The sequence below is a fragment of the Rhinopithecus bieti genome, unplaced genomic scaffold (assembly GCF_001698545.2).
Source record: "Rhinopithecus bieti isolate Rb0 unplaced genomic scaffold, ASM169854v2 scaffold_46259, whole genome shotgun sequence".
Lineage (NCBI taxonomy): Eukaryota > Metazoa > Chordata > Mammalia > Primates > Cercopithecidae > Rhinopithecus > Rhinopithecus bieti.
The window spans coordinates 1,486,215-1,513,190 of NW_016818844.1; the positions used below are offsets into that span (position 1 = coordinate 1,486,215).

The following is a 26,976-nucleotide window of genomic DNA, read 5'->3' on the forward strand; positions in this document are numbered from 1 at the left end:
GTTTATAAACCAACAGGCGAGTTTTTTTGTGTGCCCACCAGATGCTTATATGCCCACGGGCAGGAATGGTCACAGGAATAACTGGTCCATCCAGCTGGAACTTGGGGATGTTTCTAAATGTTTGATAGAGATCCTGCTATCCATGCAGCCGTGGAATGACTTGGCTAACTGACATCTTTTCTTTAGGAACCATGGAGTACGCAACACATCCCGGCCCTGTTTTCAGCCTTCTGTGGCCTCTTGGTCGCCCTTTCCTACCATCTGAGCCGGCAGAGCAGTGACCCATCTGTACTCATGTGAGTGGTCTACGCCTGTGCTCTCATCACTGAGCTGGGGGCATGGTTGCTGCAGCTTTGCGCTGTGACTGAGGTGGGGAGACAGCAGTTCACTGCCCATTGTGATTTCATTCTCATTATTAAACTAGCTGGTCACTCACTAGAGGAGGGGAGGAGAAATACAGGACTAGCCAGAAACTAATAACAATTAAAAGTGAACATCTAGCAAACATTTTAGCTTTGCTCTTTTGATTTTGGAGTAAAATGCACAGTGGCAGGAACAGAAGGCCAATAACACCCAAGCCCTGTTGTGACTTTCCCTTGGGTGAGTTGGATGAGAAGCTACCACCTCAACAATACCCTCTCTAGATTCATGAAGCTGCATCCCTGCCTTTGGTCTAGGCAGTTACCCTGGGGAGACGAAACCAGCACCTCTGAAAGGAAAGATTTTGTTTGATATTATTGTTTTGTTGTTGTTGTTGTTCTCAATCTGACCAACGTCCTCTGGATTTAAAGTGAGATTTGCACCAAAGTGTTAACATGTATTTAATGTAATCCTTAGTAATGTGAAAGTATACATTACAATCTTCCCTTTAATCATTACTCTGGCACTGGAAATCTTTCATGTGATGCCACAGTGGGTTTCAGATATTGACAGTAGCATCTTATGTAATTTGTTTAAATTTATGAAAGATTTTAACTTAAGATAACCATAACTCTTTGAGGACCATAGACATTATAATTTTAGGCGATTAGGTTTAGCAGTATGAAAGGCATGAAAAATGGGGGAAAGAAAAGTTAAACATGGTTCACACAATTTTTAGTGTCAATTGTATTTGTGCAATGTTCACTTTCTGCTGCTAATTGTGAAGATGAAGGCCTAGTGGGCTGGCAGAGATGGAGGACCTTCTCTGTGTCCCACTGCTGACAGCAGAGGGCAATGATACTGCTAAGGTACTTGACTGCTCTCATTAGGATGAAATTTACAAATCAAAACACTATCTTTATGATCATTTGAACATGTACCTCTTTTTATTATAAATTTTAAATGAAGAGAGCACTTGTTTTGTCATGTGTGGGCGTGAGATCTAAGGTGAAGTTATTTACCAAAAACACTGTCCCAGGAACATCTTTGATAAAGTAAAACCCATGTTTTTTCCACTTTCAGGTCCTTCATCCAATGCAGACTGTTGCCTAAATTTTTACATCAAAATCTGGAAGAGTCAGCTGCTGACCCTCTCCCCAAGAAGATGAAAGATTCAGTGGTGAGACATTTGCATTGTGTAATGTAGTATAGGAGGGCCTCACCTTTCAGCAGAGATCAGTGGAGCTCTAGGCAGGTGGACAGGAGAAGGACTAGGACAGAAAGAGACACCTCGCTTGGTAACTGGCACACTGGGCTGTTGAGCTGCCTGCCAGGTGCAGCCCAGTTTGAAATGCTTATTCTCTGGTGCTGTAAAGAAATAGCACTTGAACATAAATTTAATTTACTCAGCAAGGCCATTTTTATAGTTTCTGCAGAAAGGGTACACTCGCCAGCAGTTTTGCCATGAGAGTACACCAAACAAAGGAGACAGGATCATTTATAACCTGACGCCTCCACCTTACTGCTGTGTCCGGTTTCCATTGGCTGGAACGGGACCTCACATGCTGTATTTGTCCTGACTGGCTGGCAACTTAGAACTTTTTAAAAGAGGCAAAGGTAGAGGAGAACAAAGGAAGGAGGAAGTAACTTGTGGAATGCCGAGAAAGGTAAAAACACCTCCAAATAAGGAAGAGGAATAGGCTATAACTTAATGCTTGCTTGGACCAGTATAAGCCTTCAGGGCAAATATTTAGGCTAAATTGTGGGAGCTAAGAGCATAAAGTACATAGATTTCTTTGTCACAGCTAGTAAATATTTAAGAATGTTAGTACAGGTCTTTGAATAAATTTTGCTTCTAAGAGAAGTTACTGTTTATTCCTAATTAAATGGGGAGGGAAAGTCTTTGAAGAGGAACCTTTATTTTTTACAAGCCCTTTAGAGCATCTTGATGGCGGCTGTTGTGCACACATGGTGTGGGCACTTAGGTGGCCCTCAGGTGGCTGCAGTTTGCCAGGATAGTCACATGAATCACATTCAGTCAGTTTTGCGTATTGCTGGCACCAAATAGCAGGTGGGCTCTGCACAAATGAAAGCTTGTCGATAAACGTTTAGCCAACCTGCCCTCCTGATGTGGTCCACACACAGCTGTTCTCCACATCTCCCCCAAGCACCATGCTTAGTTCAGAGCCCTCTTTCAAAGTTGATGTCTGCACAGCCATTGCTTGGGGCCCTTGAGCTTCAGACTTATGGCTGGGTCACAGAGAAGTGGGTAACCACACTGGGTTGAGCACAGGAGAAGAAAAGGAAGAAGGAGAGGAAGAAAGGAACAAGAGAATCCTACAGCTATAAAATAATGATGCCATTTCCTTGTTCACCAGGAAAATGGCTCTGGACAGCTTCAAAAATTATTTTAGCAGATGTAGTTTCTTTGGTATCAACTTACAAACATTCATACTTTGAAAAGCAATGCTCATTAATTGTGTAAGCTCTCATACATCTGAATATTGAGCTTGGAGCCGTCTAATGTCCTTGACTCACACTTTTCCTGGTTTTCTTAGGAATGATAGATAAAAGGAAAAGGGAATAGTCTGTTGATCCAGCCAGGACTGTGGCTCATTTGTCTTGATATCCACAGAGCCAGTGCCTGTTGTTACAGTGGGTGCTCAGTAGAGTTCATGGAATTTAGTTGAATTTAATTGCAGCCTGCCATTTCAAGACAATGTATGGGACTCACAGCCAACATGATAGCCTTTAAAAAAATTCATACTCAGCTTTTGTGCCTTTGAGTGTGGTCACAATTCAAGCTAATGTATTAAGGCTTTTTTTTTTTTTTTTTTTTTCCACCACAAGGGAATAAAAGGGCAAATCACTTAATATGAGTAAGGGCATAGTTCATGAATTTTAGGAGCAGAGATACATTTAAAAGCAGGTTAAAAGTCGAAGCAGCTGGGCCTGATGAGATGGCAGCTTAAAAGAAAGAGAAGTGTTTGACATAATCCTAGCATCCACAACCTGACCTCTAATATTTATACCAGGAGACTTACAGGGAGAAGGTCAGACTGACATTCCTACAGCATTTTCTGTAAAAGCCGTAGGGTGGTCCAGAGTCTACCCAAAACTCTCCCCGTGGATATCTGAGAAAAACTATGCCCTTCAGTCTTCCTTGATTTCATGACTGATGAAGGTGCATTTCTACTTTCTGATTTATTGCCGTTAAAAATAATGTAGGAATTACAAAGAAATTTGACCAGAAATTTGCCCAGCAGAGGTTGATAGTATTTCATTGGTATAATTAGATGTGATGGGCTAGGTGTTGCCTACTTTGGTTTTCATACCCTTTGAAATGCTTTGTACAGTGTGGAGCAATAACTTGTTAGGTGATTTAATAAGATGTTTATGTTCATTTCTCTGAAAAGTCTCTGGCCTAATTATAATATTTTAATGGGAATATCACATTCAGCTTTTAGAGTTTGATATATAATGCCTTCTGTGACACCGTGCAAGCATAAAATCCCCCTCCTCATTGTCTCTGATTTTCTTTCTCTGTACCTCTCTCCACCTTTTATTTTCTCTGTCTCCCTCTCTTTTCTTAAATTTTAGTTTGTATGAGAACCCCTTAAGAAACCTCATTAGATTTCAGTTTTCTAGCCCTCCCCCAACAGTCTGATTCATCTGGCCTGTGAAAGGGTCTGAGGATCTTCATTTTAACAGGAATATTCACCCAGGTGATTCTGTTTAGGCGATCCATAGGTTGTACTTCAAGAAACATTGATCTAGAGACAGAGATATACCAATGGGCCTATACATTTGCATATGAGCAAGATAAGTTGTGCACACAAAGTTTATCACCAAAATTCATTACTTAATAAAGATATAACTTCTACTAGTGGTTTGTCTGGTTAGTCTTTTTCTATATGTCTTATTAGCACAGACTCTAAGCTTTTAACTTTCACATCTTCGTCATTGTCAACACCCTTTTTACTATGCTTAGATTTGTTCCTTTCACTGTATCAATTTTCTTCAGTTCCTAGAAGCAAAAAAAAAGAAGCCTATTAATTCTTATGTGTAAAATTCAAACAGTTTTTTCCCAAATCATTGGTTATAATATCTAGATTTTTCTGGTCCCATGCTGCTAGATGTGGAATGTTGGACCAGGGGTTCTTAAGCTTCCTTTGAGAGTTGGAGTGTGAAGTACTATATAAAATGGCACAGTGAGTTTAAAATGTTCAGTATATGAAGAGCTAATATATTTCTTAGTTAAACCTGCATGGATTTACCATAAGTTTATTTACCATAAATCCAAAATTTATATATAAATTTTTCATTTTTGTTCTCTTTGTTAGCTTCACTGCCAGAACTTCTGAAACGATATTCAATAAGTTAATAGTTTGCTCTCTACTTTATATGTATTAAAACATAAATTTATATATTACATATAATATATAAAATAGAGTATTTATATATAATTTTGTATATAAGATAAATTAAATATTAAATATATATTTATATATCTTTATAAAGATATTTATATAAGATAAATATAAAAGATATTTATATCTAAGAAAAGACACAAAACTAATATATAACTATAATATAAAATATATATTTAATTTAATTATCTTAGATATATAAAACAAAATAGTAAAGAGCAAAGAGAAAGAGAAAAAAATGCTGATTTATATGTGTATATAAAACTTTTCTGTGCATACTATATAATCAACTACGAGTAATAAGAGGATGCATAAATACAACCAGAGAAAATAAAATTTAGAAAAGCAAGAACTTTCTAACATACCAGAAGTAACCTATGAAAATGTGATCCAACTCACAGTACCAACAAAATATCGAATTGATAATGGAAATGATTTTAACAAGTAGTGTCACAAATAAAGTAAACTACAGCAGTTTATTAAAGTGTAAATGATGTTCTGAATAAGTGGAGATAGACATAACCTGATTTTGGATAGGAAGGCTGAGATTTATAAAATGCCAGTTCTTTCTAATGAATTTGTAGGTTTCATATAATTCAAAACAGTTCCAAAGACATTATATTCCCAACATTGAGAAATGATTCTAAGGTTCCTTTAGAAGAATAGCAGTTCATAGTCTTTAAAAACTTGAGAAAGAAGTGTAAGAAAAAGGAACTTAGCACGTTTAGATTTAAGAGTGAAAACTGGGCTGGGCACAGTGGCTCACGCCTGTAATGCCAGCACTTTTGGAGGCCAGGGCGGGTGGATCACCTGAGGTCAGGAGTTTGAAACCAGCCTGGCCAACATGGTGAAACCCCATCTCCACTAAAAATACAAAATTAGCCAACTGTGGTGGCACATGCCTATAGTCTCAGCTACTTGGAAGGCTGAGGCAGGAGAATCACTTGAACCTGAGAGGTGGAGGTTGCAGTGAGCTGACCTCCCACATGGGAGATTAGATACCTCGGAAGAGAGAATTAGTGAACTGAAAGATAAAGAGAAAAGAAATTACCCAGAATGTAACACTAATTGACAAAAGAAAAAAATCAAGAAATATGAAAGAGAAATGACTTGAAGGATAGAGTGAGAAAATCTAAAATATATCCAATCAGAATTCCTAGAAAAAGAGAGACTAAAGCATAATCAATATTTGATGAGATAATGTCTGAAAGTTTACCAGAATTGATGAAAGACACTTATCTTGAGATTCAGGAATTTACGTGAATCGCAAGTAGGGTAAATTAAAGAAGAAAGAATCCACACCAGACAAGCCATAGTGAAAATGCAGCATGCCAAGCACACAGACCAACTTAAAGCAGGTAAACAGAATGAACAGATTACATGCAAATGAATGACAGGCTGCAAGCTCCTTTATCAAGAGCCCTCATGGAAGCCAGAAGACAGTTGTTGGATATACTTAATGATATGTAAATAAAGTAACTGCCAAGCTAGAACTTTATTCCTAGTGGAAATATTTTTTAAGGATAAAGACAAAATAAATTTTAGAAAAATAAAAGCTCAGAGGCCCTCATTACATGTAATTCTGAAGGTATTTTTCAGTAGAAAGTGATCTTGTGTTAAAAGTAATTTGAGGAGAAAAGGAAAAAATAAAAAAAGAAAGTGATCTTGGATGGAAAATCTGATTTGCAAGTGAATAAAAAGAAAAGAAAGTGGCAGGTACATTGCAAATCTGAATAAATGTTAACTGCATAAAACCATGATAAGGCTATATAGTTGGCTTAAAAAATGTAAGGTAGAATAAAAATACATGACTATAATAACACACAAGTTTGGACGAGAGGAGAAATGAACTTCAAGTCGTCAGAGGTCTTAGTAATGTCCAAGAGAAGAATAAAGATACAGATTGAATATCCCTAATCCAAAAATCCAAAACCTGAAATGCTTCGAAATCCAAAACATTTTGAGCACCAATGTGACACTCAAAGGAAGGTAGTGTTTTGCATTTCGGATTTTCGGATGCGGGCTGCTCAGCCCGTACTGTTAATTTTGGTCTGTGATAAATTAGGTATGCATGTTGGTATGTTTTGTGCAACTACTAAAGGAAGAGAAACAAAGCATGTAGCTTCCACTTCCAAACAGAGGTAAAATGGAAAACTGAAAAATAGAAGTTATTCACAAATAAAAGGAAATTGGATTACTATGTCACACTATACTTAAAAGTCAATTCCAGGTAAATTATAAGCCTAAATATGAGAAAATAAAACCTGAAAGCACTTAGAATCATAATAATGGAAACTACTTTTATGCGAGCAGTGTAGGAAATAATTTTATAAAACAACACAAAAAGATTCAAATTAATTAAAATTATGACCTTTGACTTATTATTTTAAATTATACAGAAAAGACACTAGTGTCTAGATGAACATAAAACTCCTCTACATCAATAAGAAAACCAAATATCTCCACTGAAAATAGGCAGAAGACTTGTACATACACTTCACAAATGAGGAAATATAAATGGCCAAAAAACATGAATATATGGACAACCTCACTAATAATCAGAAAACTCCAAATTAAAATCACACTGACTTACCATTTCAAAACTAGCGAACTAAAAAAATGTAAAGTTCTCACTAAGTGTTGGCAAGTGTAGAGCAAGAGAAGTCTCATGTATTGCTGGTGGGAGTGTGAATTAGTATACACATTTTGGATGCAAGTTTGGTAACATAAAGTTTAAGACATGAATAGACTGCAGCCAGCAATTCTACTCCTAGGTACTTATTCTAGAGCAAATCTTGCCCATTTGCACCAAAATACACATATAAAATTGTTCATGATAGCATCTATTTATGAAAGTGCCAAATGAGTAGTCTATAGCAAAGGAAATGAACTTATTACAGCCAAATGCAATGCATGAGTGAATCTTAACCACATCATGTTGAGCAAAGGAAGCAAGACACAAAATAATGCATATAGTGTGGTACAATATGCTGAGTAAAAATGGGCAAAATGAAACAGCTTACAGTTGCATACCTAAGTCATAAGTAGTGAAATCATTTTTTTTTTTAAGCAAGAAAATGATTTTCACCAGTCAGGATTGTTGATGGGAACCTCTAGGAGGCAAGAGAAGGATTACTGATCAGATAGCCACGTACCAGAAGCTTCTAGGATGCTGGAAATGTTAGATTTATTGAACTAGTTGGTGGTCATAGAGGTGTTCACTTTGTAATTATTAAATTGTACATACTTATTATATGCACTTTATGGTTACCCGTGTCACATTTTTAAAAAGTAAAATAAATTGTCAAAAAGATATTAAAGTCAAACATTTATCCAAAATATACAGAGAAAATGATTTTCAGACATAGGATCCATAAAGAAATAACACACACAATACCCCGAGTTAGATTTAAGAACATAAAAATTTTAAACTTCTGTATGTAAAAAAAGGTGGCAAAATTTAAATAATTTGGTACAGTACTTGTAGCAAAGTTAGCAAAGGTAAATATCTTTCTAATACCAACAACCCTTATAATTTGATTTTTAAAACCCTGTAGGCATCATTTGTATATAATTGTATACAAATATGTATATATCTGAGCTTCAAAATGAAGCCATTTGAAATTTTATATAAAATTTAGGAATGAATTGTTAAGTAAATGTATGAAATAATTACTGGTATGAATTTAAAAATGCAAATTAAAATGAGATGGCATTTTTGTACACACCATGAGCACTGGAAAAATTAGTGATGTGCAATTGTGTCAAGAGGGAATCTCTTAGATATCATTTGTGTTTATGTAAATTATTACAATCATCTGGAAAAGCATAATTTATCAAGGATTGTAAAATGCTTATAACCTGCAATAGAGTAAATCTATTTGCTAGAGTTTTTCTAGAAAATTAATTCAAAATATAAAAAAAATTCAGGGACATAAAGATAATAATTTCAGCATAATTCATCATGGTAAACAATGGAAGGCAACCTGATAGTAGCAGTCAAGGGATGTTTGCACTATAAGTCATTCAATTTCATTCACTAAATTCATGTTTTGAGTGATCATAATGGCATTGTATGTGTATGACATCACAAGATGGTAAATTATTTAGCCATTAAATGATATTAGTGAGGCTATACAATTATATATATGTATGTATATATATTGCTTACAAAAAAGTACTGTAGAAAAGGTAGAAAATTATTTGCACACTAAGATTACTTATAAAATATGCATAGAAATATTCATATACATAATGATTATAGCTAGAGCCTGGTTTAACATCCACAGGAAAAATACTGGCTTGGAAAACACAAAAATGCTAATACCATTAATGTCAGGCTATAATGATTGTAAATGATTCTCCCCTCTCTTCTCTATGTTCTAGGGTGCTGCAATATTATTATGTTATTCTATAATGGGAAACCTAATTAATAATACAAATTACAAAGACCTAAATTTGCATTTTGCTTCCATCTTGCAGTATATTCCCTTTCACACTCATTTTTGTAAGATCTAACACAGTACAATTCACTCTTAAGACATAGGACATTTATTGAAAGGAAACAGATTCTTAAACTCTTGTTTTTTAGATAAGTACTTTAACAGAGTCACAGATTTTTTTTAACCTTCAAGCATGTGAAGGAAGAGGGTGGTACTAGTAAATTCTCTTTTTATATTATAAAACTAAGATTAAAATAAAATATACCTACCTCAAAACCCACACATATTTATATCTTAGAGAAGGTGGAAAGGTATAATAATATACATTTAAATGAGCAAAAAGTTATTTAACAGGAAAACCAACCAAAATTACAAACTTTTTAGAGCATTAAAGGCTGCTTTCACAGGACAGAGTAGCGGACTCTGAAGTTCAGGTGTGTTACAAGATTCCTTTTAAAGATAATTATTTTTATTTTGCTAAAAAGAGATTTTATTGTGTATATTTAAGGTATATAACACAATGTCACGAGGTACATATAGACAGTGAAATGGTTACTATAGTGAAGTAAGTTAAAATATCCATCATTTCACATAGTTACCCATTTTTATGTTTTTGTGGCAAGGGCAGCTAAAATCTATTTATTTTGCAGGAATCCCAAATATAGTACAGTTTTATTAACTATAGTTCTCATGTACATTAGATTGCTGGAGTTTTTTATCCTACGTATCTGCTACTTTATAACTCCTAACATACCTGTCCCCATCTCTACCTACCCCACGCCCATGTTAACTACTGTTTTATTCTGTGTCTCTGAATATTTGACTCTCTCTCTCTCTGTCTTTAGACTCTACATAAAAGTGAAATCATGCAGTATTTGTCTTTCTGTGTCTGGGTTATTTCGCTTAGCAAAATGTGCTCCAGGTTCATCCATGTTGTGGCAAATGGCAGGATGTCTCTTTTTATAAAGGCTGAAGAATATTCCATTTACGTTTATATTAGAATTTCTTTATCCATCATCTATCTGTTGACAGAGACTCAGGTTGTTCCCACATCTTGGCTATTGTGAACAGTGCTGCAATACATGTGGTAGCACAGATATCTTTATGGCATGGTGATTTCATTTCCTTTGGGTATATGCCTAGAAGAGGGATTGCTGGGGCACATGCTAGTTCTGTTTTTAATATCTTTTTTTTTTTAATATAAAGATGGGTTCCGATTATGTTGCCCAGGCTGGTCTTGAACTCGCAACCTTAAGCAGTCTTCCCACCTCGGCCTCCCAAAGTGCTGGAATTACAGGCGTGAACCAACACACCTGGCCTATTTTTAAATTTCTTTAGAACCGCCATATTGTTTTCATAATGGGTTGCACCTATCTACATTCCCACCAAAAAAAAAATATTATTTTCCAGGATAAAATTTTGGAGCAGAATAATATCTGCTTTTGGTGGCTTTGGGGAAAACAACTGTTTCCTTTTGATTTTGCTGATGTTATTTTCAGCAATATTAGGAGAGCAGTCTAGTTTCATTAACTAGCATCAAGAGTAAAAAGCTCAGTAATTACCATTTGCCATCTGTGTATCTCCTTCCGTGAAGCATCTGTTCAGAACTTTTTACCATGTGCAGCTAGGGATGTAGGAGGGTGTTGTTTGTAGGTAAATGTCCTTTGTTGAATGTGGGTTTTATGAGTAGTAATTTTTTTCCCTAGTCTTTGGCTTGCCTTTTTGTAAGTGTCTTTCAAAGAGCAAAAGTTTTACGTTTTTGTGATGTCCAATTTATTTAATTTTTTCTTTTACAGTTCAAACTTTTAGTGCTCCATTTAAGAAATCTTTGCCAAATCCAGGATCATTAAGATTTCCTCTTGTGGTTGTTTTGAGCAGTTTGATGGTTTGTTAGGTTCATGATGTTGAGTAATTTCTGTATGTGCAGCAAAGTAATCAAGGTGTTTTGGTTATTGTTTATTAAATTTTATTTATTTATTTATTTATTTATTTATTTATTTATTTATTTATTTTCTAGATGGCTATTCCATTGTTCCAGCGCCTTTCGTAGAAAAGATGTTCCTTTTCCTCATTTGGGGATTTGTCATCTCACCTTTGCACTTTGGTTGAAAATCAATTGATCATATATCTGTTGTGGCCTATTTCTGGACACTTTATTCTTTTCCATTGATCTCGATGTGTATTTGTACCACTACCATCAATACCATAGTTACCGTAGCTTTGTAATAAACCTTGAAACCAGGTATTGTATGTCCTCCAACTTTTTCTTTTTCAAAGTCGTTTTAGCTATTCTAGGGTCTACTGTATTTCCATATGCATTTTTAAATTAGCATGTCCATTTCTAAAAAAAAATTTCTGCTGGAATTTTCATTACAATTTCATTAAATTTACCAATCAGTTTTGTGAGAATTGACTTATTAACAATACTGAATCTTCAAATCCAGGAATGCAGTATCTCTCCCCATTTATTTATCTAGTTTCTGCGTTTAGTTTCTCTCATTTCTTTCCTGATGTTAGGTGGTTTCTGTCTTGCACATTTTTTTTCTCAAATTTATCCCTAAGTATACTTTTAGTGCTATTATAAATAGTACTTTAAATGAAGTACGTGAAAAGATGTTCATCATTAGTCATTGGAAAAGGCAAATGAAAACCACAATTAGATACCACTCCATTAAGGTTTCTCAACCTCAGCACTGTTGACATTTTCAGCCTCAGAATATTTCCCTGGTTACAGGGAGGTGGGGGTTGTGGGGGGGCTGTCTTGTGCATTGGAGGATGTTTGGCTGCATCCCTGGCCTCTAGCCACCAAATGGCAGTATTATTTCTTCCCTTCCTCAAATTGTAAAAACCAAAATGTCTCCAGATATTGCAAAATGTGCCCTAGGAGGCATACATTCACTAGTATGGTTAAAATTTAAAAAACTATTGACAAGACTATGGAGCAACTGGAACTCACACACACTGCTGTTGAGAATGTAGAAGAGTTACAACCACTTTGAAAACAGCTTGGCAGTTTCTTTTTAAAAATTTGCTTTTAATTGACAATAATTGTACACATTTGTGGGGGTATGCTGTGATGTTTTCATACATGTATGCATTGTGCAATGATGAAATTATGGTATTTAAAGTATCACCTCACTTATTTATCATTTCTTTGTGGTAAGAATATTGAGAATCCTCTCTTCTAGTTATTTTGAAATATACATTATGATATTGTTACTATTGTCTTCCTACTATCCTATAGAACAACAGAATTTATTCTTTCTAACTATAATTTTATACTCATTGAACAATCTGTCCTCCCCCTTCCTTCTCCCCTCCCCAGCCTCTACAAACCACTATTCCACTCTGTACTTCTATGAGATTGGCTTTTTTAGATTCTACAAATAAGTGAACTCAGTGGTATTTGTCTTTCTGTGCCTGTCTTATTTCACTTAACATAATGTCCTCCAGGTTCATCCATGTTGCTGCTGCAAAATGACAGGATTACATTCTTTTTTATGGCTGAATAGTATTCCATGGGGCTGTGTTTGTGTATATCACATTTTCTATATATTCTCTATATATGATATATATTTCATATATATCATGTAAAAATGTGGTATCATATATAAAATGTGATTATATATATTATATATTTATTGGTTTATGGCCACTTGGGTTGATTTCATATCTTGGCTATTGTGAATAATGCTGCATTAAGCCTGGGAGTGCAGATAACTCTTCAACATACTGATTTTATTTACTTTGAATAATACACAGTAGTGGAATTGCTGGATCATATGGTAGTTCTATTTTCAATTTTTTGAGGAAACTCCCCATACCGCTTTCTATAATGCCTGTAACCAATATACATTTCTACCAACAGTGTGTAAGATTACTTTTCTTTCACATCCATACCAGCATTTGCTGATAATAACCATTCTAATTGGGATGAGATGGTATATCATTGTGGTTTTGATTTGCATTTTCCTGATGATGAGTGACATTGAACATTTTAAAATATTTTTTGGCCATTTGTGTGTCTTCTTTTGAGAAATGTCCATTCAAGTCCTTTGCCCAATTTTTTTTTTTTTTTTTTTTTTTTTTTTTTTTTTTGAGAACGAGTCTCGCTCTGTCACCCAGGCTGGAGTGCAGTGGCACAATCTAGGCTTACTGCAAGCTCTGCCTCCCGGGTTCATGCCATTCTTCTGCCTCAGCCTCCTGAGTAGCTGGGATTACAGGCACCTGCCACCACGCCCAGCTAATTTTTTTGCTTTACCCAATTTTTAATTGGATTATGGCAGTTTCTTAAGGTTTAGTTAAGACTAAACCTACCACATAAGCCAGCCATTTTTCTAGGTGTTTACACAAGAGAAAAGAAATAACATGTCCAGAGAAATATTCATGAATATTTGTTGCAGCTTTATTTAGCTGCAGATAGCCAAAAACTGGGAACAAATTCAAACATCTACATCTACCCACAGGTGAATAGATAAACACATTGTGGTATATCCATACAGACGGATACTACTCAGCAATGAAAAGGAATGCACTATTGACACAGACGACATCATGGATGACTCTCAGAATAAGTACACTGAGTGAGAGAAGCCAGACCAAAAGTACATATTTTATGAATTTATTTATAAAACATTCTAGAAAATGAAAACAAGAGGCCAAGGCAAGAGGATCACTTAAAACAGAAAATCAAGTCTATGGTGAGGAAAGGGATAGATTAGCAAGAAGCAAAAGAGGAAATACTGGGGTGTAATGGATGTGCTAATTATCTTAATTCTGGTTATGGTTTTATGGGGATATATATATTCCCATGATTTATATATATATCCCCATAAAACCATAACCAGAATTATATATAATATATATTATATAATTTATAAATGTAAAATATATATATAAACTTGTTGAGTTGTACATATATATATTTTTTTGATACAGAGTCTCACTCTGTCACCCAGGCTGGAGTACAGTGGTGTGATCTCGGCTCACTGCAGTCTTGGCCTCCTGGGTTCTGCAATTCTCCTGCCTCAGCCTCCCGAGCAGCTGGGACCACAGGTGTGAGCCACCACAACCGGCTAGTTTTTGTATTTTAGTAGAGCAAGGGTTGCATCATGTTGGCCAGGTTGGTCTTGAACTCCTGACCTCAAGTGATTCACCTGTCTTGGCCTCTCAAAGTGCTGGGATTACAGGCGTGAGCCATAGCGCCAGCCTAAGTTGTGCACTTTAAATATATGTGGCTTTTTGGTATGTCAATTTTATCTGAATAAGTTATTTAGAAATTATAATATAGAAAAGAAATGGGTGGAGAGAACATTTTAATAAATAGAGAAAGGCTGTGTAATGGTCTATATTTATACGGGATACACATAACACTGATAGAAATCACAGTGGAATTCCCATACGTCATCTAACTGTGAAAAAAAAGTAACAATAATTCAAGCTCATTCCTGCTTCTGCTTTAAGAAACTTAGAAATGCAGCCTTCCCTCCTCCCTACTCCAGCAGTCATACTGCTGGCCAACTATTTTCCCTTTAGACAAAGATGATTAGTCAGTTAAACATGACACATGATTTTAAATTAGAATATTCAGGAAAATGTTTATCTTCTTTCAGATAAACATTCAGTAATTTTTAAATGACATAAAACCATGTTAATGAAAATAGAAAAGAAAATTAACATCTCCCCACAGCCTAAAGATGCAGTGAATTACAGACTATTCCTCTAGAAAGGTCTGGTCTTTTTGAAGCATTTGGAGTGATAGGAAGCAATATATGGCCTGTAACTAAAGTAAATTTTTGGTGAATTTCTCTGATCACAAACATTTCATAGATTCGAAATTAAGGTCGTATGGTTATCCCTGCCCCAAAATCAGATTAACCGTTAATTACTATGAATAAATCTAGGATCCTGATTTTTTCACTGTTTCTTTTTATCACTTTGGTTGATAATATGGTCAGCAAGCCAGGAAGGAGCATGACTTGCAAGAAACCCCACATTTTAATTTAAAAAACAATGATTTAAGAGGCATAATTCCCTTCAGTATGAGAAAGGAAGGTATAAATGTATTGATGGTTTCAGAATTTTCAGGTAACAGTATGATATCTTCAAATGATCAAAAATTGTGTACTATAACTAATCCGCCTCTACAGAGAGAAAAGAAGTGATGGTTCCTCCTGTTTGCTTTAGATTGTTCAGCCAGTGGTATTGTGCTCCGTTGGAGCTAACAGACCATTCTCCATCTATCTGCATTCACGGCATTCTTAGGTTGAACTTTGCTTTGTTTTCCCTAGCCCCAGCTTACACTACAATTTCGCATGGGAATGTATTAGTGAGTTACTGAACATTTCATTATCTGCATGTAATGGGTGTACCTCTTGCATATATATATCTGTATACATACACACATGTATATGTATATATACACACACACACACACACATATATATAAATAATTTGGAAGTGGTTTCTTTAATTCACCAGTGATCTGACTGGTAAATTAAAATGCCAAATCTGGTCTAGTCCAAAGCAATAAGAAATGTTTAAGAGGCTTCTATTTGTTTTATCCAGGTTTTTGGAATGTTAAAATCCAAGACACCCTAAAGCCAAGTAAAGATGATTAGTACTTTGACCTCCTTTATCAGACCTTAATAATTTAAGTCCCTTTGGGGAGCTCTCTGGGAATCTCGTATCTGATCTGTGTTTGTGGAAACACAGATCAGATACGAGAACCTTATAAGAACCTTATGCCTCTTGCTTGTGTAGAAAACCTTTCTTCTTTCTATGGTTAGCACACATATACTAACTTTGCAGTGCATTATTCCTCCCTCCTGCCACTCTCCCCCAGCCCACCTTAGTCTCCCTGAAATTCCCTAAGCAGGAGCTAGTGAACAGCCCATCTGGTGTGTGCCACTGAGTGTGTCAGGTAAGTGATGGGCTGGAAAAACAGTTTAGCTTGGGTCAATGTCCCGTCGCTTGATTTACCTGGTCACACAGAGTTGCTGAGAGAAATGAAGAGCAGCCTTTACCGCTGGTTTTCTCTTTCCAGACGGATGTCTTAAAATGGGATCTCATCGTCTGCGCAGTGGTTGCTGTCCTCTCATTTGCAGTCAGCGCCAGCACTGTATTCCTGTCATTGCGAGTATGTATCCACCAACTTTGTACTCTTCCTGCCCCCTTATTCTCCTTAATAACAAAGCTGTCATGGAGCTACAGGGTATTGACAAGACACGTGAGCTAGAGAAGGAAACGAAATGCCTGTTGAGAGGCTTAGGGAACGTATCCGTGTGCTGTGAGCAGTTACGTCCAAGATGTGACTTGGTCCGCATCACCTATTGGGTTCGATTGCTTTATCCTTGCCCTTTCCTGCATCTGGGGAGCTATTTGGTTTGCAAGAGTGATGGCACGTCTTGTGGAATCCACTGGGAGGACAGTTAATAGTGATAGGGCGGGCTGACAGTGCTCTACTATGAGCAGAGAAGAGAGGAGTCACCATATCAGGGGTGAGGCAGAGGTCACAGAGCCAAAAGGACTATGGGAAAAGGATTTTCAGTTAGAAAAACAAAGTGGGGAGCTCCAGATGGGATTCCTGGCTGTGGTTCTCACAGACAGTTGCTTTCTCTATACAAAAATATTGTCCATCCGCGAACCCCCCTTTTCATAAGGAAATGTCTATGACCTACATGGGTTATTCTTCACCTCCTCATTAGAAAATTTTAAAAATGTATTCGAAGGGGCATAATTCTCTTGGCCTCTGTACTCCCACAGGCTAGTTCTCCCTCACTCTCGTAGTGGTTTCCAACACATGAACCAATTTCATGGTATGGAGAAGACATTTTCAGAGGCCTGAAACAAGAACTGGCTATCCGTTAAGAGTCTGGCTATCTGTTAAGAGGAAAAAGTGGAAGAACAATGATGATATGTATTATTCACGGGCATCCCTCTCCCCATCCTCTAGGCTAAGTAATGAGATTCTACCCATTTTTATCGCAGCCATTTCTCAGCATCGTGCTGTTTGCCTTGGCTGGTGCCGTGGGGTTTGTAACACATTACCTGCTCCCTCAGCTCCGCAAGCATCATCCCTGGATGTGGATTTCACACCCCATTCTCAAAAACAAAGAGTATCATCAACGGGAAGTGAGAGGTTAGTAATATATCCCTCATTAAAAAAAAAAAAAACGAAAAAGGAGGGGTAGATATACTTTAACCCAGAGAGCATGTGCAGCAGTCCGAATGTACTTAATGCCACAGAACTGTATATTTGAAAATGATAGCTGGTACATTATGTGTATTTTACCACAATAAAAAAGAAAAAAGGAGAATGTGTACCGTGGAGTATATGGTATTTGTTCCCAGATATTCTAGCCAACCATAAGAAGAAAATTAAAGCCAGGTGAATCAGAAGAATGTTTTATAAAAATATTAATTGGCTATTGGTATTGTGGAAAAATTATATCATTCATACTTGAAGATTATGCTGTTTCCACCAAAACTAACTGGGGCCTAAGAAGAGTATCCCTTGACTATGCTCCCATCCTTCATGAATTGGTGGGGATGGAGCAGGGCCTGACCAATAACTTTAAGCACTCCTGAACCCTTACATTTTCTTTAGCTTGCTTTGTTCATCTAGGCCTACACCTGTATCTACACTTGGTTGACTTAGCAGTTTCCATGGGTGTCTCTGGCCATGATCATGTAATAGCCTGGTAATCACAACCGTTTCAGAGCCTTGGAGAAGAAATAAATTTCTTCTAGATAAGAAGTCTTCTAGAAATTTTTCTGTTAGGTCTTTCCTTGCTCTGTAATTCCCTGTTCTGTGCGTGAATGGATTGAAGAAGACTGATTTATCCACAGTTTTAGACCCATCAAAGTTATTGCTCACAGATTATAACTGCAGTCTAATGCTGCTGATTCTGCACGGAGCTGTTTAGCCTATTGTAACTTCTCAGTTGTTAGCGAGTTATCTAATTGTCTATATGTCCAGGCATAAAGATAAGTGAGGGGCATCAAGGTTTGTGGACTTAAAGTACTGAACTCAGCCAAATTTGTCACCAGCAACTTCAGTAGACTGGTGTGACAAAAGGAAAAGGGGGAGAATAATTTTTAAAATAAATATGCAAGAGTCACTGAAGATGCTGTCCAGAATAGAGAGTGCTTCCATAAGGAGCATCTCTGGGTGGGCACAAGGAGCCGCCTTAGTTAGAAACAGCCCAAGTAGAAAAACTGGCTTGTTCTGTGGAGAAAGACGGCCTCGTCGGGCTGATGCGGTTTAGAAGTGCAGGGAGGGTAACTCAGACTTCTCTCCCCTTGGAGACTTACTCTTCCCACCTACAGAATCAGGAGCTAGCATAAGGATGGAGCTGCATAGTTTTAAATGTTCTGTACAATTTAATGTGCTACTTAAATGCACGTTATTATCAGTATCAGAAAAACTGAAAGAAGATAGACTCAGAGAAGGTTCCATCTATAATGGTTTGTATATTTTAGTCCACTTGTAGAGGAAAGTCCCTACCCCAACAGGTGACTGCTTGTGGATACACAGAGGACCTGATGAAAAAGACCAGTTTCTATAGAACTTCTGCAGCCTTCAGGTTATATTTCCCTTTCATTCAAAAACCTCCAGAAAGACTAAGTGTTGGTGAAATTAGTGGAGTGTGTTGGGGTTATTTTGACATCATTGGTAAGTTAGTTGATGGAGATTTGAAGTAAGAGACTTTAACTGCATATCTATCTATACCTGTACCTGTACCAACACCTTTACCTATACATTTCCTTATACTTTTACTTTTGTCTATGTCTATACCTATACCTGTTTGTAACCTACACATTTGCCTATACCCATACCAATACTCACTTCTATACCTTTACCTTTACTTCTCTATATATCTTTATCTTTACCTGTACCTGTATCTATACCTGTACCTTTATTTGTATCTATAACTTTCCCTGTACCAATGACTATACCTATACTATTACCTTTACCTGCACCTGTACCTGTACCTTTCCCTATACCTATTCTTAAACTCTGCCTATGCCCATGGCCGTGTTTATATGTACATATTTAAATACCTTGGGGTGAGCAAAGAGAACCTGTGAAGCTGAAGGAAAGGAAAATGAGACAGATTAGACTTGGGCTTCCCTTACTGTGGCAGTTCAGAGTTTAGAATTCAACAATGAAAAACAGGAGTGGGCCATTAACAACTCGAGTTTTTTTTTTTCTGTTTTTTGTTTGTTTGTTTTCTCCCCTGTGTCTAAGACAGCCCCGTTTAAATTAAAATCATTTAGCTATTTCAAGCCTACATGGCTTTTTTAGTACAAGATTCAAGAACAAGTAAAGTGAGCGTGTTTGTGTATCTGACTTCCCCTCTCGGAGGGTGAGTGAGTGGGTGGCACTGAGTCCCTGTGTATCCCGTAGACGTAGGCTGGGAGGGGTCCACACTTGCTTACACAGTGTCAGGCAGAGGCTCTGTGGAAGGTTCTAACTTGCCTACATTCTCTATTTATAAGCAGCCTGAAATCGAGCCGGGAATCACAGGTTGGACAAATTAGGCACATGACGAAAAACAGATTCCATTTCAAAATTAGGTGTATTAGACGGAAAACCCATAGACACAAAATTTAAAAATGATTTAGGCCCAGTTACCCATTCTGGTGCCATCTGTGTCCTGAATCTCCTTGCCTCTTCTTCCTGGACTTCTGCCTTTTAGGTTTTGACTCTTCATTTTTTTCCACCAGCAACAAAACACGTACAGGAAATGCAGGTCAGGCACACAGCTTTTCATGTGAAAGTGATGCTCCCATCTTCTTTCTCACAGGAGCACAGAATATTGTCACTGGGAAAGAAGGCAGGGCAGAGCAGGACTCGCTAGTGTGTAGCATGCTGCTGGGACACAGTGGTTCCAGGGCAGACATCACTAACTGAGAACAGAGTCCTAGAACTGGGCTGGTGGCAGACATTTCTAATCAGCTGAAACAGTAAGATAAGGCATATGTGCTGCCCCTGTCTTAGAGTTTATTATATAATCCTATCCCACCATTTTACATAGATGGAAACTGAAGCCTAGGGACAGAAACATAACTTGGGTCCCACTGATTTTGTGGCCAGTGAGTGACGAGAGCCCAGGTCATTTCACTACCCATGTTGCTCTCATTCCGAATGGGCAGTCATGTGCAGCCTGAATGTGGCTTTCAGGCTGTTTTCACAATCATCACTACCCAGAAGAGCCACATGGCTGCAGTCACAGTAGGTCCTGTAAAGTCTGACATGCCGTCTTCTCATGCCAGCATTACCAGGCTTTCTTCCCTGATTTGATACAGACTTGCCACAGTTGATTCTAGGCATTCTTGTGGCTTCTCAAACACAACACACTCTCTCCCTCTGCTCTCCTTACTTCTTCCTTGACTAGGGATGCCATTTCTCCAGCTTCACTAGACCAACACCAGGCTGCTCATGCTTCAAGTCTCTGGGTTTCTTTGTTTTGTTTGTTTGTTTGTTTTTTGAGACTGAGTCTCACTCTATCACCCAGGCTGGAGTGCAGTGGCACAATCTTGGCTCACTGCAACCTCTGCCTCCTGGATTCAAGTGATTCTCCTGCCTCAGCCTCCTGAGTAGCTGGGATTACAGGTGTGTGCCACCACACCTGGCTAATTTTGTATTTTAGTAGAGATGGGGTTTCACCATGTTGACCAGGCTGGTCTTGAACTCCTGACCTCAAGTGATCTACCTTCCTCAGCCTCCCAAAGTTCTGGGATTACAAGCATGAGCCACCATGCCCAGCCCAGGTCTGTTTAAAATCAGCCCCTCCAGAGAAGTCTTGCCCTGACCACCTAAACCTGACTAGATTCCCCACTGCTCCCTGAGTCTCCCTTCTGTAACCACTTGTAACCACTGGTGCCTAAGGTAGACTGAGCTCCATGTCTGCTAGTGCATACTCCTCCAGTTCTCATGGCAGTGCTTGGTGTAGAGAGGGATCCTCACAAATGCTGAACTGCATTTAATTTAACCATCATCACTCTGTGGCCACTGGAACAAACTTTAAACTTGGTGCATGTACTTCCTTTTGGCTTACTTTCCTTTCTGAAAATGTGGAGATACCAAATTAATTTTGGTATAAAATTCAGACTGTGATGAGTGGAAATAGATATTATAACTGAAGTGGAAGACTACACATTGAAGCACAGCTTTTTTAGTCAATTTCGTTCTTTACTTTTGAGACTAATTTTTTAAAAGTAAATATTATCTCCTCCCAACCTTGAGATGCTGTTTCACCAGTATTTGAATTAGGAGAATAAAATTCCATCACTTACAGCACAGTTCAGCATCAGATGAATCATGATGGTCATGTGGACACAACTGAGTTATGTTAATGTGTATGTGTGAAGTTGCTCTTTTTAAAAATTGCCGTATTTCCCATCAATCTAAGTTAATCATGCTGAACATGACAGAAGACAACACTATACGCAACAGCATATTATTCTAGCTTGGAGTTTTTGAGACTAAATGTTAAAGGAGTACTCATATTTTTAGAAAATAAAGCAAATCAATTTTCCTGAATTATGATAATGATTCCAGACAAATGACTTTATTGATGGATCCCTGTCATAAAGAAGTACAAAGTTGGACCTTATTGAAAATTTGTTTTATCTTAAAACTTTTCAAAGGAATTAGATTATTTCAAAAAGCAAATATTGGGGTTGAGTCACATTTCACTTGGTCCTCCAAGGTAATATTTCCGTAATATTATAGTTCTTGGCTTTTAAGAATTAAAAAGAATGACCTGATTTGATGACTGTACTCTAACCATAAAAATGGGTTATAATGGAGTTAAAAGAGATTGAGGCAAGGAATAAGTACGGTATTGAAATTCATTTACTTACTTATTTGTTCACGTAGAAAATGCTTATGGATATACTATTCACTCATTCAGAAAATAATTATTGAGTTCCTACAAGATGCCAAGTCCTGTGAGTCAGTGACATAGGAATGACTAAGATGTAGTTTCTGTCATCAAAAAGCTTATGATCTGGTAAATAAGCCTATGGCTGTGTCACCGTAGAAGAATTGTGACTGCTACACACATACAGTAATGTGGGCCGTGACACTAGGTTCCGCCCTGCAGGAAAGACAGAGAAACAGTAGCTGGGCATGATGGTATGTGCCTGTAGTCCCAGCTACTTGGGAGGCTGAGGCAGGAAGATCGCTTGAGCCCAGGAGTTAGAGGCTGTGGTGCACTATGATAGCGCCTATTGAATAGCCACTGCACTCTCGCACTGTAGTTGAAGCCACATAACGAGATTCTTTCTCTCTCTTTTCTTTTTTCTTTCATTTTTTTTTTTTTGAGGCGGAGTCTCACTCTGTTGCCCAGGCTGGAATGCAGTGGCTCGATCTTGGCTCACTGCAACTTCTGCCCCCTGTGTTCAAGCAATTCTTGTGCCTCAGCTGCCCTACTAGCTAGTGCCCTACTAGCTGGAATTACAGGTGTGCCCAGCTAATTTTTGTTCTTCTAGTAGAGATGGAGTTTCACTATGTTGGCCAGGCTGGTCTCTAACTCCTGGTCTCAAGTGATCTGCCCGCCTCGGCCTCCCAAAGTGTTGGGGATTACAGGCGTGAGCCACTGCACCCGGCCAAGATTATTTCTCTTTAAAAAACAAAGAAAAAGAAAGAAGTAGAAGGCTGATATATATCCTAAGTGAGGAGCTTACAATTAATTTCATGTATCATTGCTTAAGCCTTTCCAACTTATTGATATGCATAAAAATGGAAAACATGTGGAATTACATAATTAAATGTTACATTGATATCTGGTGCATGGCAGATATTCAGTAAACATTGGAGGAGAAAATGAATGATTAATGCTTTGTAAATTCACCAAAGGAAGGTTTTCTATAGGCTGATGAGGGCATAAAAAGCCTCTTGAAGTAATAGGTAGTTTGAAGGATTCACTTGTACCTCTGTACGGTACTGAAAAGTTTAAGCTATACTTTTTGGATGCATAAGAATAAATTAAGAAAGATAATATACATTAAAAAACAAATAGGCTGGGCATGGTGGCCCATGCCTGTAATCCCAGCACTTTGGGAGGCCGAGGTGGGTGGATCATGAGGTCAGGAGATCGAGACCATCCTGGCTAACATGGTGAAACCCTGTCTTTGCTAAAAGCTGCCTGTAGTCCCAGCTACTCAGGAGGCTGAGGCAGGAGAATCACTTGAACCCGGGAAGCAGAGGTTGCAGTGAGCCGAGTCCGCACCACTGCACTCCAGCCTGGGTGACAGAACAAGACTGTCTCTCAAAACACACACACACACACACACACACACACACACACATCAATTAAACATCTATTTAAATTATAATTTTAAAAAATCCACTATTACAAAACATTCACTAATGGGTACCAAATTTGCAATTCTTAAATGAGATTTACTTTGCATTTTAGCAAATCTTGTCTATCAGTTTACAGATAGACTAGTTTCTATGTGATACACATGATTCTGAGAGCTCTTGCTTTTTATAGTGTATTTTTCACTTATATCAAAATAACACATAGTATTAAAAATCAAATAGAACAAGTTGCAATGAAAAGCAGCAGACTCCTGTCAACTCCACCCTCCTGCCCCATTTCTGATTTTCCCTGTACAGAAAAAAAATACTTTCTGCTCCTTAGGTATCTCTTCTGGTATTCTTCTAACTAACGATCATGTGCGTGTTCTGCTACTTCTTGGTATTTTAGATTTATTTATCTACTGACTTTCCATTATAAAAGATAAGAATTTATCTCTCTTATCTTCCCTTATGCATTAACATTTTCACTTTCCTCCTGCTCCTAATATAGTTTTAATATTTTTGTTGAACTTCTACTCAGGCTCTTTTTTAACTCTTAAGTCTACATGTTGTTCACCTCTGAGTCCAGTAGTATAGACCTTGATTTTATTTCTTATTCAAATGTTTGCTTTTGCATTTGCTCGCCTTTCCAATAGCTTTGTAGTATATTTCTCATTCCAACGTTCCACACAGACGAGTCTGTCAGATCATCTATTAGCTCTGTCCTCCCTCCTGGAACCTGCTGCAAGTTTCTGTTTGTTGTTTACTCCCTTTTTTGGAGTGAAGCTCGTCCTCAGTCGCTCCTGAGAAGAGGCACATGAGAAGACACTTTCGAGACCTCCTCTGCTCCAAGTGTTTTATTCCATTTCATACTTCCGATGGTTTGTACTGTGTAGCCTGCCAGGGTGTAAGCATTATTCCATTGTCTTCCAGCATCTTCTGCTGCTGCTAAAAAGTCTGAGGTTTTTTGACTCTTCGTCCTTTGTCTGTGACTAGGTTTTTCTCTGCAGAAAGCTTTTGGGAGGTTTAGGAAAGCATTATAATGTTATGGCCCAGCCTTGGACAAGACTGGGTGGGCTCAAACCCTGGTTCTGTCACATATTAAGTGTGCTTAGCCATTGTGATTCAGTGTTGTCATCTATAATTGGGAGTTCCTACATTAAATATAAAATCAATCCAAGAAGAAATGTAGCGCCTTTAGCATGGTCATTGGGAGACAGAAAGCAACTCCCTAAGTGCGTCCTACTGCTCTTTCCAGGGTTCTGAAGTCTCATCATTTTTCACCTGACTTTGTGCCTTGTTTCACCCATTGTGCTAGGCAGTTGGTGGCCCTTTATAGTCTGGATGTACATGTCATGCGTACAGTTTTGAAATGTTCATCAATAGGTCATAGTACTATCCGAATGCCTTATTTCACAGAATTTGCACAGTAATTAAGTGAAACTCAATATATGTAAAAATCCTTTCAAATGTATCTAGTGCTAGTTAAAGGAATATGGCATGAGAGGCGTTGTCTGATTTTGGAACACAAAGGCTATGTGGGGGTCTTTGGAAAGAGGCTTTCTTTGCCATAGCTAGAGGAGGAAGTATTCCTTACCTCCCCTTTTCCCCACATAAAACGATGCTAGCTTCAGGAAGCAGTTAGAGACTTGGAAACCTCTCCAAAGTGTTTTTCATTCAAAATGACGAAAATAATTTGAAGCATAAACTGAACTAGTACTAGCAGAGTGACATAGTCATCGTGTGCTGTGATACCAGTATGGGAAAGTGCATTTCAAATGCCGAGTAAATGACTTTGAGCTGAGTTTTTAGAAACCAGCCTGTTTTATTAATTATTCTCTCTGTGCTGTTATTTTCCTGTACCTTCTCTTCCCCTCATTTTCCCTTCCTCCCTCCCAGGCACTCTCATACTCTGGCTGATCTCTAGTCCACTGGGAAACTTACCTTCCTGTGTCGGTCTCCACAAGGCTGGAGGTGGCCGCAGGGGTTTGGCAGTGAAGCCAAGTTACACTGCAGCGGGAGGAAAAAGAAAAGTGGAATTCAGTTACCTCAGCTTGCAGCAGAGGGAGGCAGAGGGAGGTCTGGAGAAGCTCAGGCCAAACTGGGCTAGCATTAAGAAAGACAGGACTAGGCCAGGCGCAGTGGCTCACACCTGTACCCCATCTTTACTAAAAATACAAACATTAGCCAGGCATGTTGGCAGGCGCCTGTAATTCCAGCTACTCAGGAAGCTGAGGCAGAAGAATTGCTTGAACCCGGGAGGCGGAGGTCGCAGTGAGCAGAGATTGCGCCATTGCACTCCAGCCTGGACAGCAAGAGTGAGACTTCGTCTCAAAAAAAAAAAAAAAAAAAAAAAAAAATAAAAAAGAAAGACAGGACTTGGGAACAGAGCTCAATGGTTAGCTGCCAGCCTCAGATTCCAGCTCTTCAGCAAGTCACAGGGTATTTATCCAAGACCCATTAGGATTCTGTTAAACTACTGATAAACCTAATGCAATATGGAGCTACAATGAATGGTCAGTAGTGGGAGGGATACTTAAAAAACTAACACTAAAAATCAGGAAGTTTTAATATGCAGCATGCAATATATGCACGATGGTCCCACAGTGGCTTTGGGTTATTAGCACAACAAACATGGGAAGGGCTAAAGAGACCATTTTGAAGAATGATGTTAGTTCTCAGCTGCAGTTGGTGTGGCCACTGTGGTGAGCCCTGACTCAGTCTCCCTAAAGTGGGTCTGTTGGAATCTTATCAGAAGGAACTTAACCTTCATAGCTCTCTATGATAGGATAATATATGGATATGCCATGGAGAAAACAGAATTGGTGTTTTTAAGTAACCTTGTAATTTAAATAACATACAAATTACACTTTCCTTGAGGGAGGATTTCTTCTGAATTGGACATTTATTGGGCACCTGTTATGTCCTAGACACTGTTCTGGGCATTGAGGATGCAAAAGTAAGCATGTTGTCCTTGCTCTTGGCAAGACAGTTGTTCTATCGAGAAGCTCTGTCTACCCTGTGGCCACAGTGAGACTATTTGGAATTCTCTCCTAGCCCTCTTCATGTAAAAATGTTGATCTGACCTTTTTCATGTAAAAAATGTGCAAGTGGTTCCATTTGCTTTTTCAGTTTTAAATATTATTATTATGCTTTTGTGTTAATTGAGGACCTTTCTGTCAAGAAGAGAAGGCACATTTCACACTGATTCTGCCAAGTTTCTCCCGCTTTTTGAGGAAATGTGAAGGATACATTTTTATTCCCACCAAACTAATGAAAAAAAATCAATGGTTTTGGGGAAATGAACATTAAAAAAGTTGGAGTTAGACTTTGTATCAAATGAATTTGCAGATGTATTAAAGATTTAAAATGTTTTCAAAATGAAGAAAGAAGAAAGAAACCAGAATAGCACTGCAACTAAGGAAAT

The 26,976-nt window shown here is 37.9% G+C and overlaps 1 protein-coding gene across 1 annotated transcript in view; it reads left to right on the forward strand.

Annotated features, from left to right (window-relative positions):
* The window catches only part of PCNX2 (pecanex 2), a 295,611-nt gene that overhangs the window by 118,803 nt on the left and 149,832 nt on the right, over positions 1-26,976 (forward strand). Inside the window, exons 17-20 of the mRNA XM_017857713.1 lie at positions 187-296; positions 1,444-1,540; positions 16,278-16,370; positions 17,222-17,372. Coding sequence (XP_017713202.1) covers positions 187-296; positions 1,444-1,540; positions 16,278-16,370; positions 17,222-17,372 — 451 coding nt within the window. The remainder of the gene's footprint in view (positions 1-186; positions 297-1,443; positions 1,541-16,277; positions 16,371-17,221; positions 17,373-26,976) is intronic.